The 15,769-nt window shown below is 40.4% G+C and overlaps 1 protein-coding gene across 1 annotated transcript in view; it reads right to left on the bottom strand.

Annotated features, from left to right (window-relative positions):
* Positions 1-15,443, bottom strand: part of ERCC6L2 (ERCC excision repair 6 like 2) — a 57,069-nt gene extending 41,626 nt beyond the window's left edge. The window contains exons 1-6 of the mRNA XM_063129423.1: positions 15,382-15,443; positions 12,482-12,906; positions 5,794-5,913; positions 2,790-2,983; positions 2,511-2,672; positions 699-906 (exon numbers count right to left, since the gene is read on the bottom strand). Of these exons, the coding sequence (XP_062985493.1) occupies positions 699-906; positions 2,511-2,672; positions 2,790-2,983; positions 5,794-5,913; positions 12,482-12,906; positions 15,382-15,400 (1,128 nt within the window). The 5' untranslated portion in view covers positions 15,401-15,443. The remainder of the gene's footprint in view (positions 1-698; positions 907-2,510; positions 2,673-2,789; positions 2,984-5,793; positions 5,914-12,481; positions 12,907-15,381) is intronic.
* Between the last annotated feature and the right edge of the window lie 326 nt (positions 15,444-15,769).

Genomic DNA, 15,769 nt, shown 5'->3' with positions numbered 1-15,769 from the left:
GAGTCAAGAATTTTAATGGAATCACTAAAACAGTTTTTGAAGACCTCTCCAGTCACCAAAAAAGAACAAAGTCCCAAAAAATAACTTTAAAAGATCTCTGTAGAGGAGGGCTCCCTTCCTCCTGCAGTCAGAAAGAAATCCATTGCTTCTCAGGCCTTTTGGCTAGGATTAAGTGTAGTGCAGAAAGAAACTGAGCAGGAAGAGACTAAATCGGGGGCCCTCATCCCATGCAAGGCACGGAGGGAACTAGAGCACCTAAGCTTCCAAAGCCTTCTAAAAGGTTCTGCTTGCACTTTACGCATTCCCATCTGTAGAACTACACCAAACCCATGAAGAACTCAAGTTCACAGCACACTGTGTTATTTGATAAACAGATCTTTCTCTCACACCAATTCTAAAGATAAGAATTATTGTTCTGAAATAATTTAAACAGTCAAGGAGACATTCAAATCCTTCTCTAGATCCATCCCTATGTACTTGCAGAGGTGTGTGAACATGAAGGAATTCTAGTAGTGGTGCCCCATCGTCCCCATCAGCCATGTTCCTGCACACATAAATAACTGCATATGTGCGTTCTCATATGTCAAGGACAAAGTGAATCATCCTAAGTCTAAAATGTCTACTAGATAAATTGCACAAAACCCACATTAAAAGTTATGAACACATTTAATAAATTAATTGTAACTGATGGTTCTCACTCTGTCTTCCTTCTTTGGCAACTGATCATTAATAAGCGCCTTTGTACGCCTTAAGAAGTAGCCAGACATTTTTTGAGCTAGCCTCTGCATTGACTTTCGACCTGTGGCTAACTCTCTTTTAGTTGCGGTGTGCCTCTGGCCATGCTCTACTGGATCAGAAAATTTCTTCTTGAAGCCTGCTTCACTACCCAAAAGCCCTGGTACAGCCCTGAGAGAGAGAAAGAAAGGAGAAGATGTATTATCATTCTTCGATCTGCTAAGATTTCTTGTGTGTCATGCACACAGTAATATAAGAACTGAATTCAGATATCCCGCAGAATTCTACAACCAAAGATCCAGTTTATCTACCATTTGTTTATTCCATATGCTAAACTAAGGCTGCAATCCTTTACACATTTACCTGAGAGTTAAGACTCACTGAAGTCAGGTTTACTTCTGAATAGTTCTACATATGATTGCACTGTAGATCTTCACACACACTCCCAAATATGTTCATTTTAAGGACTCTTCCCACATAAATTTATTGAAGGTTATGTATTTAACCTTGAGACTCATGCCCATGTTTTCATATTCATGGAAATCTAATGTTGAGACATTTATAACAGCTTCTTTACATTTAGTAAAAATCCCGCAGCCTTATCGGGGCTTTGACTTCTGGAGTCTTCGTGGCTTTAACACAATACACACACTCCCCACAATGCACACGTGCCCCCCACCTCTTTTCTGCTTTTTCCTTTCCATACATTTAAATTTTTCTGCCAGCAGATGGCGCTGCTTTATAGCGTGATTTCCATCTATTACTGCATTTTCATGTTTTTATAAAATATCCAGCTTGAAAATGATGGGAGAGGCATCTGAGGTTGACAATGTCATGAAAACGACCCACAAACTTCCGTGACTGAACCATTATGAGTGTTCTCCACATAAATCACTTGTGTGGAGAGCCTCTTAAATAGGCCACTCCATTACTATACAACTACCAGGTGGATTGATGCAATATTATGTGCACTAAATGGGTAATTGAAATTAGGATATTTATATCTGATTATATCTTGCTACGGGAAGAAAAGAAAATAGTTACTAGAAAGAAATGGGAAATGGACAACTACATGAAGTTACAACTCCTATTGCTGTTAGGAGGACTACAGTTTTACAATTTATCTCCTCTAAAAGCCTATTAAAGAAGGGGCATTCCAATAAAATCTGCTGATGATGATGCCATCAGAGGGAAGAGAAGTGGCAGCTGGGCACCTCTCCATCGTGCCTGGATCCAGATCCACCTGAGAGCCCCCTCCCTCCTGCTACCAATTGTCACTGCTGAGGCCATCAGAGGAAGGGAAGCGGCAGCCAAATCTGTATGAGGCTATTAAAGGTAGAGGGAAAGGAAGCAGCTGCTGAACTTTGCAAACTAAGAATCCAGTGCCTGAATTTGCTTCTCCTTCTTTTTTTCTTCCTCCTAATCCCCTTTCCTTTTGTATCATATTTCTTAGATTGTAATCTTGTGGGTAGGGACTGTCTTAAGAAATATTTTTGTAACCCGCCTGGAGAGCCTTTTTTGGCTAAAGGGTGGGATAAAAGCGCTATTAATCATCTTCATCATCATCACAACAACAACAACAACAATCTGGATCAAGTAGCTACTGCTCCTTCTTCAATTTGGGTTTCCAATATGGTTTTATTTGTTTGTGCCCTATGCATAGAATACATTTTATATGTACATGAGAAATATTTTGTGTGTAATTAGGTAAATAATGTGATGGCAGTTATGACCTTTCAGTCTGAACTTGTAATACTAACTTTCATTTTGCTTACCAGTCCATGACACACCAAAGTTCCTTCATGTTGTTCTGCAGAATTGTCCCAGTAAGTCCCAGACGAATTTTACATGTTAGAGCCTTCATTGTCTGAGTTATTTGAGCTTTTGGATTCTTGATTCTGTGCACTTCATCTACAATGACAGCTGACCACTCTATGCTGTGGAACAATAGGAGAGGGTGACATTCTTCCTAAGGAGTACTGGTTTGTAAAAACATATTTTAGAATATTAAAAAGCCACTGTCTATACTAGCAGTAACTACAGAATTCAGTTACCTGTTAAACTCATCCAGACAAAGGCGAAGTGTTTCATATGTTGTTAGTGCAATCTCACATTTTCCCTGCTTGATGCGATTCAATTCATAGTCTTTTTTATTGCCGTGTAAAACTATAACCTTGAAATAGCCCCAGGTATCCAATTCATCTTTCCAATTATACAGCACAGAAAGGGGTGCCACAATCAGGAAAGTCTGAAAAGAACAAACATATGATATCGCTGTTGAATAAATACAAAAAGCATCTGAATACAAAATTCCCACACCATTTCAATGCCTGAGCAGAAAAAGTAGAAGAGAAACCATAGCGATGGGAGTTTTGTTTTTTAAATGTAGCCACCAGAGCATGTTTATGACAGGTCTATACAACTGGAGACCTTATCAAACCAAATGCAGCCCAGCAGCCATGTAGTGGGGCCTCCCCAGGCAACAAAAACAGGAAGCTTATTGAACCTTTGGCAGACAAACATTACATGACTGGTGGGTGCTGACCCAATTTAAGCAATATGCATATTAAACACAGGCAGAAATTATCTGACTACAGAGCTAAAAGTATCATCTAGATCAGGGAGAAGAAGGTAGATCTTCATAAGTTTTGGACTTCAACTCTAAGAAGCTCCTGCTAGGATGGCCAGTGGTCAGAAATTGTTGGAGTTAAAGCCTAAAACTTTCTGCCCAGCCCTGATCTAGAGGACCCAGAATTGTGCCTTTGGCCATAAATATTGGCAACAATTCAAATATATGGCCAAACAAGTCCCTTTCCAGTCATTGCTAACGTTCCTTCTTATCTCAGCTTAGGAAGGCAAGAGAAACCCAGAGCTGTTTCCAAAGAGGGAGGAACTGCCAAAAAAATAATTTCTTCATGTTTAAGGAAAATTTGGGGGGAGAAAGTCAGAAACAACCATCATCTGGGACAACCTTTCCCAAATTCACTAAAACAACAACTACAACAGCACCCTAAACAGCTAAATCTGACAACCCACATGTATACTGAAGTCAATGTAAGTAATTAGTAGATCAGCTTATAACATTAATGCCTTTGTTTTGCACTAAACATGCTGCAGCCAACTTAGTTGTATGGCATGCAAGCCATTTTGGTACCATACAAAAACTCAATATTTCTTTGAATTACAACTGTAGAGCCACCCCGCTTAGCCCAGCAACATCCAGCACCTGAAGTTCATTTACTAATTTACTGTTCAGTTTTGTGAGAACTGAAAAAAAAAATAGAGAAAGAGATCGGCGAGAGCTAAATGGCAATGGGACCAATACTACTCGTATTACTTACTCTGCATATTGTGCATTTAACTTATAACATGCACGGTTGAAGCAGATAAAAGCATGTATTGGACAAAACCCAGAAGCTACCAAAACTCATATTCTCCTGTGTTGTACTATCCTTTCAAAATAATAAAATGCCTTGTATATAATCCTAATTTCCAGACATGGAATGCTCAAAAGATCTGCACCTGGGGCATTTTGGCGAACTACCTACATAATTAATCACCTTAAATTTTAATCACTGACATAAGATTTTATAGCTCTCGTTCTAGAGAAACAGGAATGGAACTGCTCTTTGTAAAGAAAAACAGGTCTACAGTTTGTCTATGATTACTTTTATTAGCAACTGCACTGTGTTTTAGAGCAGCAGTATTCAACTGGTAGGTCACAAGATCAGTCCAGATGGGTCACAGCAAAGTTGTTGCCGCCATGTTCGGAATTGTAAAAGTGGGTCCCATGTTGCCTTAATGTGTGGTTTTCAATACTTTTAAAAACAAAACAGTGCACTCCTAATCATGTCCACTGAGAAGTAAGTCCCACCGCGTTCAATGGGGCTTACTTGCAGGAAAGTCTGCATAGGACTGCAGCCTAAGTGTCATTTTAAAATGCTCCTGAAATGTTATAAAAATGATGCCTTGGTTAAAACAATAAATTCTAAAAGAAACCACTAGAGTTACAAATGGCAGCTGAAAAGTTGTTTAGTGGCCCATACATTGTTGCAACATTTGGCAAAACAAAGGTGAAACTGACAAAAGTGGTTAAACAGAATCTCAGGCATGCATTGCACAGGGCAGTCTCTACCAAGAATCTTAGATACAAGAAATGTTAAGATGATATAATTATTTACTGTTAAAAATGGTAGGAACCACAAGATGCCATTGCAAAACAGTCTGTTTCACCCTGGTTGGTGCCTTTCAGATGAGTTAGACTGCAACTCCCATCATCACTAGCAAGTATGATTGGGGTTGTAATCCAACACATCTGCAGGGCACTTGGTTAGAAAAGCTCATATAAACCATCCTACACCATTAACATTCCCAGTAAGTTTTTTTCACTAATAATAAGGTTCACTATCTTCTGTTATATTCTACCAGTTTCAATTCCTGCAACTCCAGCATGATTAGTTCCACAAGTTATTGTACTGCTTACTTAAGAACACTAGAAACTGAAATTAGGAAGTAGCCCATAATGTAACACCAAATCGACACTCTCCAAAGCACTGCCTCCATTTGCAAAATTGAAAGCTAAACAGAAGCAACAAAAAGGACACATTCTATATGCAATTTCTGAGCTTGACTGGGCTTGGTTGACATGCTGCCGCTCATCATGGGTTATTCTATGACAAGCCATGGCATCCACAGGTGCCAAATTGCACATTCAAACCCTACTCGGGGGTTGGCATGTCTTGTGAACCCATCAAGCAAGGATTATGCAAGGGTTAAATAACCCTCACATTACCCTAAAACAGACCATAGGTTAAGTGAGGGTTGTTTAACCCTTGCAGAACCTACATTCACCAAGTCCGCACAACGCAATAACCCTCAAGCTTTACCAGGTGCATAGAGAAGCAAAACATTTTCCAGGCAAATTTAAGGACCCCTAAGTTAATGGAAGGGCCAACACAGGGTCCAGCAATAATAACAGGGGCTGCATCCTATTTACAAATGAATTTTACAGCATTTTCAAGATCCCTGGAGAGAAATGTGTGTAAATTAAAAGCTTACTTTTTTCAGAACTGATGGCATTTCTTTTTTCATTGTCCTTCGCAAAAATTCAGGCATGTTATTTTCGATATCTGCACGCGTCCCCTTTTTATGAAGCAGAGCAGCTAGAAATGAAATAACCTAGGGAAAAACAGCGTTGAGAAAGAGAAGGTGAAAGAGAACATTCAGAATAAGGCTCAGCATGGAAACTCTGAACTTATATAGGAAGGGACACAAAATAGGGCTGCATGACATTACTCCTTATGCCAAAAGAACTTAGAGTGCCCATAAAAGAGGAAAGTAACGATGGGCACACTGGCGAAAGGGCACTTTGAGCAAACAGGCAAGATTCGCAAGAAATGGCAAGAGCATATCGCTAAGGTTCGTCTTCTCAGAACCCTTATATTAGGGGTGGGGGATCTCTTTCAGCCTGAGGGTCAAGTTAGAATCTACACTGCATGAACCTACCCATACACTGTGCTCAACATCCAAGGTCTTCTTCTGGGTGCCTACTCCGAGGGAAGCTCGGAGGATGGCAACAAGAGAGAAGGCCTTTTCTGTGGTGGCCCCCCAATTGTGGAACAATCTCCCTGACAAGGCCCGCCTGGCACTGACATCGTTATCTTTTTGGGTAACCAGTATGTTCTCATCAATGGGAATTAACAGAAATGCTCACAGCTCCCTCGGTTTTAAAGATAAACACATGAAAATTGGTGCTTTTAAAGAGGGTTTTAGGCAAGCCCAGTTTAGAGCAGATCCCTGCTTGCAGTGATTTTTAGGGAATTTTTAAAGTCCAAACTCAAATGTCCTCTCTCAGGCACCTCTTGTGCCTTGAACTGTATGGCGAGGGAGAGGGAAACGAAGAAGTTGGAAAGCACTTGGCACAATAATAAATAAATGAATATATTAATAAATGCCACTACAGCAGCACACAGCTTGCCCAACCTCAGAGAGGACAGGAGGCTTACAGGACAAGGAGAAAGAAGCAGCACCCCTCCCCCACTGTCGGTCGGGCACATTGTAGGAGGAGGACAACGATGACACACCCCCTGCACTGGAAGCCCAGCCATCCAATAGGAGTAATAGTTTAACTGAAATAATAAAGAGCCTGCCTGACTCAGGTGTAGACTCACGATGCCAGCACAGCAGCACTTTCACACTGTGGCTGACTTCTAGGAGTCCGAGCAGAAACAAGCAACCAACCAGTCCTGCAGCACTCTCTCTCTCCACCCCATGGCCAGAACCAAAAGCAGCAGTGTTTCCCATGCCTCATGATGGAATGTTATCAAAGTGTGCTTTATTAATTATGTACTGCTTATGTGCATGGCACAACCCTAAAATACACAAACATACAAGAACAAGAAGACACTTGTAACTTTGAAGCCAAGTGCTCAACTAAGAGGAAGGAGAGCTATAGCACGTCAAACCATTAAGGGGAAATTATCATCATCATCATCGCGCAACCCCACCCTGCAAGGCAGGATGGGCAGGCTCATTGGAGGAAAAAAGCTTTAAGAGAACAGTCAGGCTGTATTTCCAAAAGGATTTCATTTGAAATGGCTTCTTTTGTTCTGATTTTTAAGTTAAAGGACACACACACACACACCTGCGTTGAATGGACTTAAATGAATATTTGAAGGAACAAGTCAAAGAAAAGGCTTTTTAAAAGGATTCCTTAAGATTTTTGGACAGACGCTCACACGCTGGGGGTGGAACAGATGAAATGAACAAAGCAAAGCAGGTCCCTCTCTCTCTGCAAAGAAACAGTCATCTCGCTTTGCAAATGATGCAACAGAAGATCTTGTAGATCTCCCTCTCCATCTCCAAATCTCACTTTGCAAACAAATGCCCCCTGATCTCATTTTGCACTGTGTGTGCGAAGAAAAGAAATCTCTCTGTGACCGAAACTGAAAACCACAATCAGCACGGAAGCCAAGGACAAATTGGCATTCCCTCCCCAAAACACTGCCCTTGGAGGAGAACAGAACAGGGAGGGAGAGCGCTGTGGCAATTTCTAATTAGTTAGCCACAGATGTCAATATAAATTCTCAAAACTACCCCACCCCATCACCCCATGTTTCCTATTGAGAGGTTTTCAATTAAACACACCACACACACACAAAACGGTAGGATAATTCTGCAGACGTTCGAAGTTCTGATTGGGCGTATCTCTGCTCTGAAATTATTTGATGGGTCTAGAAGCGGCCAATATCTGCTCTGGAAGATTGAAGGCTCTGCGTATGCTAACGGTTACCAGATAATTCCAGGGCAGAGAGAATAACCCTACAATGAGGACTATTACTTGTCCTTTACAGCTGACAAGCAACAGTTTAAGAACTTAAGAGCCATGGTGGATCAGACCAAGGCCCCATCTAGTCCAGCACTCTGTTCGCACAGTTGCCAAACAGCTGTTGACCAGGGACCCACAAGCAGGACATGATGCAACAGCACCCTCCCATCCATGTTGCCCAACAACTAGTGTATACTAGTTTAGGGTTTCCACTTGCTCTCAAGAAATTGTTGTGAATGACAGATAAGCAGGGTGACCTCAGGATACTGTTGACTCCTCAGTCCAAATTTCCAGATGACTTCACCTAGCAATTTTGTGTAAATACTGAACAGCATAAAGGACAAAATGGAGCTCTGAAGCAAAATGGAACCCATAGGCCAATGAACAGAGTTGTCAATTGTTGTGTGTCTGTGCGCATGCATGTGTAGGGAGCATTTTCAAATAGTGGGATCGCTACTAAGAAGGGGACTCCCTCCACTCTCTGGGCACTATGACCCTCCCTTAAAAAATGACCCTTCTCACTAAAATTAGGCTTTTAGAAAGCCTCCACTACTGCAAATGGAGCCTTCTTAAAAGCCTAATTTCAAGAAGAGCTGAGATAGAGGCAAACAGTTGGCCCCAGGTTCCCCACCCATAATCTAGATTTTTTTTAAAAACCCAAATTGCCACACTGGGGCACAGAAGCAATTATTGTGTGTGTGTGGTCTACAACAGTTCTAAATAATCTAGATAGGTGTGTGTGTAGTCTAAATAATCTAGATAGGACACTTTTACGCTTTTTGCATGCTTGTCTCTAAACTTGTTGTATTAGCCACACTTTTGAGACATCAGAGTGGCTTTGTTACCTCTTAGTCTGCCAATAGACAATAAAAAAGATCCGTGTAGGAAGAGAAGTCCATCAACAGCATGTAGTTTGCAGGACTGTTTTTTTATTGTGCTAATTTAACTGCATGCACTGATGCCCCCAGTTTTGTGTAGCATTAAAAGTCAGTAGTATTTTAATCACATCTATAAAATAGTACTGCCTTAAAACAGATGTTTAATGTTTAACCAGATTACCAGGTTTAAAATGCAGATATGTGTAAAAATAAATTGTCATGGTAAATATTCAATCACCCTTTTCCAGCTTACAATGTAATTTAAGCCTTTCTGGAAAATGATGTTTGTAATGTGAGTCCTGTTATCAAGCACACTATCACGTAAAATAGGTGGCAAACCACACATGGGAACTTTAGAAAAAGATAGAGCGATAAGTTATGGAATGAAACTATAGAATAAAATGAAAAACAATCTGAATAAATATTCTCTTTAATCTCGGGATTTCTCACAGAGTAGAGTACTATTTCATCCTTGGAATGTTATATGTGTCCTTCCCCATGCTGACAAGAAAGCATTTTTACAGGCTATCTTTCCTCACATACTGTCATTTAGCAATGTATGCTATACACCAATGTCTGGGAAAGAGTGTAATAAAATTTCCCAACAGGCAATATAAAAAGACAAGTGGAAATCAGTCTTGTTTCTAAAAGGAAGCATAGACCGTGTATCCTCCATCGTCTTCTTGGATATTTCCCAGCTTGTGGTAACTCTGGAAAATAAAAGACCTTACTCCAATCTCACCAATTGTCTACCTTCTAGTATAATGGGCAGGGCAAAAAGGCCAGTATTCATGCAAGAATAAAGAGGGATACCCAACTTTCCCATTTTAAGTTTCTAGACCTCACCACTGAAGAGAGGAAAACTGGCAAAATATGGACTGTGATTTACTAAATTTAGGGTACAAGTCAATCCAGATAGTCAGCAGCCTCCGAACTCAGAGGCTGCCGAGTATCCAATGCAAGGGTGAGAGGAGAGCGGTGGTTCCACGCTCTAGCCGCCCTGAATTTCCAATAGACTGGGAATTTCGCCCAGGACGGGGAGAAAAGGAGGCTAGGGCAGCCATAGGATACAGTATATGGCAGCCACCTTGCTCTCCTCCAGTCCCCCAGGAACATCCAGTTTCCCCCATCTCCATTTTCCATGTCCAGAGAAGTAGCCTGCGCAGTTCTCTTCATGCTGGCTATGAGAAAGAAGGGGAGGGGGCAAACTCAGAGCCAGGAAACCAAACTATACTGTGCCCCCTTCAGATGCTGTCTGGCAGGGGGTGGGGGAATAGGATTGCTCTCTCAGTTTAGTTAGTATTTATATCCTGCTTTTCTATTAAAATAATCATCCAAGCAGCCGCTTAGAAACTCAAAATCAAGAACCCAAACAAATCAAAATAATTTTCTACAAAATGTTCTCATTAAGTTCACCCAAATCTTGAGATTTACAAAAACAAAGCAAGGTTAAGATTGGCTTAAACTGTATGGCATTTTTTTTAAAAAAAAACAAAGCAGTTTAGGATTTACTCCATATTAAAGATTGATGTTTTTTACTGAGTTCCTCTCCCGTTTCTTGTACATACCATTTCACAAAAATCTTTAAGTGTAATCAGTGAATGTCCCCCTTATGAGACTGAAGTCGTATTAATGAAGTATTTTTCATGAGAACTCAGTTACTGAGATAGTACAGATGAAAGCCTTAAAACAGAAACTGGGTTCATACAACATGATAACCAATGGTTAAATAGTTGACAGCTGATTATTTAACCCACCATGGGTTATCATGTTGTGTGGAGGGATTTTTTTTTTAACCAACTATTGCTTATTTGGCCAAAATAATCCATGCAAAGAACCAAGGCTGTGCAGAGCTGGCTATTTGAACCACAGTTGGTATTGTGTTGTGTGGAGGGCACCGTTGGTTATTTCCTTGGTCACTGTTGGTTATTTTCATCAGTCACTAAGTTGCAATGAAAGAGCGGTCAAAGTGGTGGCAGCCACTCTAGTCCAGGCAGCAGTAATGGCTAATGGAATACCAGCGGGAAGACTGGGAGGGAAAGAGGGTGGGGGATGAGTGACTCAACACATAGTCAACTCAACGCTGACTCTAATCCACACCATGGTTGATTATTATCACGTCATCTGGGGAGCAACCCCTAAACAACAGTGGAGTTGATTATTACCCCACTATTGGCTTCGAACGCAGCCATAGTATGATGCAACATGAAAGAGCAGTTAAGGATGGTCCTGCTCACATGAGCTCCCATTGCCAATTTGCACTTGGCAATTGTCTCCCTTTCCTGTTTTGAGACAAACCACAATTTGGCATTTTGGCTGAACTGGCAAACAGCTTAACTCAAACCATAATAAATGGATGCTGCTGTTTTTATACTGTTGTCTTTACGTCTCTGATGGTTTTTAAATTTTGTATACTTTTAATGTTTACTGTTTTTAGCTTTTGTGAACTGCCCAGAGAGCTTCGGCTGTGGGGCAGTATATAAATGTAATAAATAAATAAATAAACCAGGAAAAATGGGGAAACTGTCAAGTGTGTAGGAAGTGGGAAGTATGCAAACCTGAAGCTCCTTTTCTCTTTGATCATATCCTGGTTTGGAATTCTGGTTTGCTAGTTTGGAGGAAGTTGTAATCTATGGCCTCAAAGCAGGAAAGGAGGTAGAGGAATTGTTATCTGCAAGGGGAAGGGACAAGCATGTGATCGGCTAGGCCTCCGTACCTGCTAGTTCACATAGCTTCACACCATGCTTTGGCATTACATCTGAGCTAACCCTTTGGCTTTCATATAAAGGACAATGAATAACAGCGAATGAATGCAATACAGAAACTTTAGTAAGCTATTTTTATTAAAAGTCAGTGAATGATTTAAACCTTTTTTACTCTAGTAAAATATAACCCAATAACCATACACGCTTTTATTTGTGAAACTGAAGCGTAACTGTATATAAGGTTACTGGGTTAGATTTTTGAGACTCTTATTCAAATCCCCAAAATCAAGAGATTTTGATCCAACCAACCACTGGAAAACCTATATAGATCATGTAATATCTGAATAGTATCTAAATCATTTGGGCCAGACCACTGGCTGCAAGGGGGTAGCTCCAGCAGTAGGGTGTAATGTCTGTCCCTGAGGCCCCAATTATGCCTGCAGAAAGTTCCGCAGGTGGAGATCTACCACCAGCAGTGCTTCCGTGGACAGAAGCTTATGCAAGACCTCAAAATAAGGTGTTTCAAATGTGGAGATGGGACAGAATGGAGGCAGGCTTGGATCTGCTGGATCCAAAGCCCTTTTGTTCACTCGAGAAGCCTGGGATTAGGGGCCCCTCTTCACCAGCCTGGAGCTAGTATAATGAATCCCCCCGCCACTGGAAACAATGGGGGTGGGAATCAAACAATCAGGAAAAAGAAAAGTCACCCCTGCATACCTGCCATTTCACACATTCCTCCCGCCCCATTTTCTAAATATATAAATCAGCAAATTTTTTACTCTGGTCCAGAAATTAATACATTTTGGCCCTTAAGAAGAAAAAAGGAGGGGGAATACCTGTATTGTTTTCCCAAGGCCCATGTCATCTCCAAGAATACATCCACTTTTACGAATGTAGTGTCCATATAAAAACTGGGCCCCTTCCCTTTGATAATCACGTAGGTATCTGTTAATTGTATAAGGGATCTGATCTCCATCCTTGGATAACTCAAAGGCAACTGCAGGCGAAGGAAGCCTTCTGTCAGGAAAATAAGGTTTCTCCAAATCTTCATCATCAAATATTAAGTTCTTCTGTGCATCCTTACTAGTTCTGATTCTACAAAGTTTTGTTACTAATATTTTCTTCTCTTGAGATCCCGCAAAAGAAACAACTGCAAAAAAATTCCCATTCTCATCTGTTTCAAAGGAAGTTATTGTAGCGTCACAAAGCTTCCCATTTTCATGAAGAGGAGCAAGGCATTTATCTCCAACATGCCACCGGTCTGTTAAAAAAGACATACAAAGGAAATAATATATCAGAGTGAATGAAAATCAATGTACTGCAGTTAGTTTAACTCAGCCTTCCACAACCATGTACCCTCCAGATGTTTTAGATTACAACTCCCATCATCCCTGACCATTACTTATGCTGGCTGGGGCTGAAATCCAAAACATATGGAAAGCATCATGTTGGGGAACCCTGATTTAACTGTTTAATATGGGCATAAAATGCTTGCTGAAGATAACACAAGATTTGTATAAAAATATGAATGTTGCTACATTTTTAACCTCCAGCCATTATCTACTCTAAGCACAATCTAAGTAAATAAACAGAAAACCAACCAACTTGTCATTTTGATAAGAGCCTCTTTCTCATTTTGTGTTCATTACAGAAACTTCTACCCATTTGAAACAATGTTGACCACAATGGAGATGACATATATGGAACAGCCTCTAAAATAGTTGTCATTTTAATAATGGCTACCATTAACCTGATGTTCAGCCAGTAACTTCAGCCCATTATTCCATGTCCTGCACTCTGGGATGATCAAGAGACCTTGGCCCTCCTCTGTGTGACAACCTTTCCAGTACTTGAAGAGTGTAACCATGTCTCCCCTCAGTCTTCTCTTCTCAAGGTTAAACATGACCAGTTCTTTCAGTTTCTCCTCATAGGGCTTTGTTTCCACACCCCTGATCATCCTCATTGCCCTCCTCTGAACCCCCTCTAGCTTGTCTGCATTCTTCTTGAAGTGTGGTGCCCAGAACTGGATGCAGTACTCAAGATGAGGCCTAACCAGTGCTGAATAGAGAGGAACCAGTAGCTTGTATGATTTGAAAGCTATACAAACTGAAGAGAAACAGGAAAAGGTGTGGAAAATATTTACTAGCAAATACTCAAGGAAGGAAGGCTTGGACATTTATTTTCATAACGTTATCAACATTTAAAATTATTAAAATTAATCTTTAAACAACTGAGGTGGGGGGATGGATGGATTTTGGCTCCAAAAGGTGCCTTTCTGTTTGTACTGTTATATAATGCTTAATTCACCAGAAAATGCACTCAGAGTTTCCCCAGATATCAGGTCTGCTTTTTTTTAGTTTCAATACTGATATGCAAAATCGGCAACATTGAGTTTAACGGGGTCAGTTTCTCATATTGCTTTGCATGTACTCATAGCTTTTTAAAGCAATGTATTCAAAACTGAAAAGGTTTCAAGAAGAGAGAGAGATAAAAATAAGAGTAATGAGTAATAATTAGCAAAATATGAACCTTTCACGGCAATAAAGGCTTGTCAAAGAAAGGAAAGTATGGACAGTTACGTTTCTCAGAATCTGTTACGGAATGAGGAAGTTAATACCCATTCTTCTGCTCACCAAATAAGTTCAACCAAGCAAGATGTGGACTGAACAAATGCCCTTTGCGGTCTTTGTCTTGTAGAAGTGTAATGTGGAGTACGTGAGTGCTTTGCCACATACCTAGATCCCAATTGATTGCATTACATCAAAACTTTGTAAAAGAGAGTTGAGGAATCACATGGTAAAAACAACAATGAGATGAAAGGATTAAGATACAGGAATCCACAATTCCACTAGCCATCATTAGTGTTCAGATGGCCTTTGGCGAGCACAATAAGCCCCCGGCTCTTCTCCTCCCAACCTTAAAAGTTGAAAGGAAAAAGGTGTCCCCCACCCCTCTCCAAGCCTAAAGGGTCAAAGGCAGCAGGCGTTCAGGAGCAATGCCCTGTTCTCAGCTTGCACAAAGCCAAAAGTTACATGCTGCGTTTCAGATGAACAGCACAAGGTCAAGGACAAAACCATACACCTTGGGGGATGGACATGGTTCAGGCAACAACAAAGTTTTGGTTGGCCTGCAGGTCCAGCTCAAATTTGTGGCCTGTGTTTGCTAACTTGAAGAAGGAATCTCACAACCATGATACCATGTGATTTAAGAGGAGGGGAGAATCAAGTGGCATTCATTCAGCCTGCTTTTCTAAAACAGACACACGTATTTGCTTTAGTACCAAATCAAGCATTACATTTTCCACTAAAGGATGGTATTACAGAGGGCCATATGGCCTGAATTATGCTAAGTAAAACTGCCTTAAAAGTCACTAAAATAAACTAAAAACTTAGTAATATGTGTGTCTACTCAGAAGTGAATCATATTGAATTGAATTTAATGGGTCTTACTCCCAGATAAATGGGCATATGATTGTAGCCTAAAGCAATTCTTAATGAGGATTAATCTCACTGAATTAAGTCGTTCTTACTGCCGAATAAACATGCTTAGGATCAGCCTACATGACTGTAATACTATGTACACTTACTTGGGGAAGACTGCCACTGAATTAAGTAGGGCTTACTTCTGAGTAAACAAAAAAAGGATTGGTATATAAACTGTTTTAAATCTGTTCTATATACATAATTGCAGACCCTATCATTATTCTGTTCTTCGAGGTAAGTAATAAATAACCCACCTGTCAAATTTTCACACATTCCTAGTTACATGTCAGCATGGATCCTCAAATACCTGTAAAACTAAAAAAAAAGGCCAAAAAGAAAATGTGTTAATAAGCAAGTATCATCAACTGACATTTCACTTTCTATAGATTTTTATCTTGCTATATGTTGATGCTAAGGGACAAACCAAAACACATAATGAATTCCAAATATGTAACCTCCAAAACATGTGGACAAAACACATGCCAAATCAGATCAACATTAATTTCCAATTAACGACAGCAGAGAAAGAGAGATACCTCCACACTGCTTTTCATTAAAATCTCATAAAACCCCAGTGTACAGAGTTGGATGCACACAGAAGCTCTGGGCATCCTCTGAGGGCCCTGAAAATTATTCACAAGG

The sequence above is a fragment of the Elgaria multicarinata genome, chromosome 6 (genome assembly GCF_023053635.1).
Source record: "Elgaria multicarinata webbii isolate HBS135686 ecotype San Diego chromosome 6, rElgMul1.1.pri, whole genome shotgun sequence".
Lineage (NCBI taxonomy): Eukaryota > Metazoa > Chordata > Lepidosauria > Squamata > Anguidae > Elgaria > Elgaria multicarinata.
Note: the sequence above shows the minus strand (reverse complement) of the source record. Positions and strands in the feature narration are given on the sequence as shown.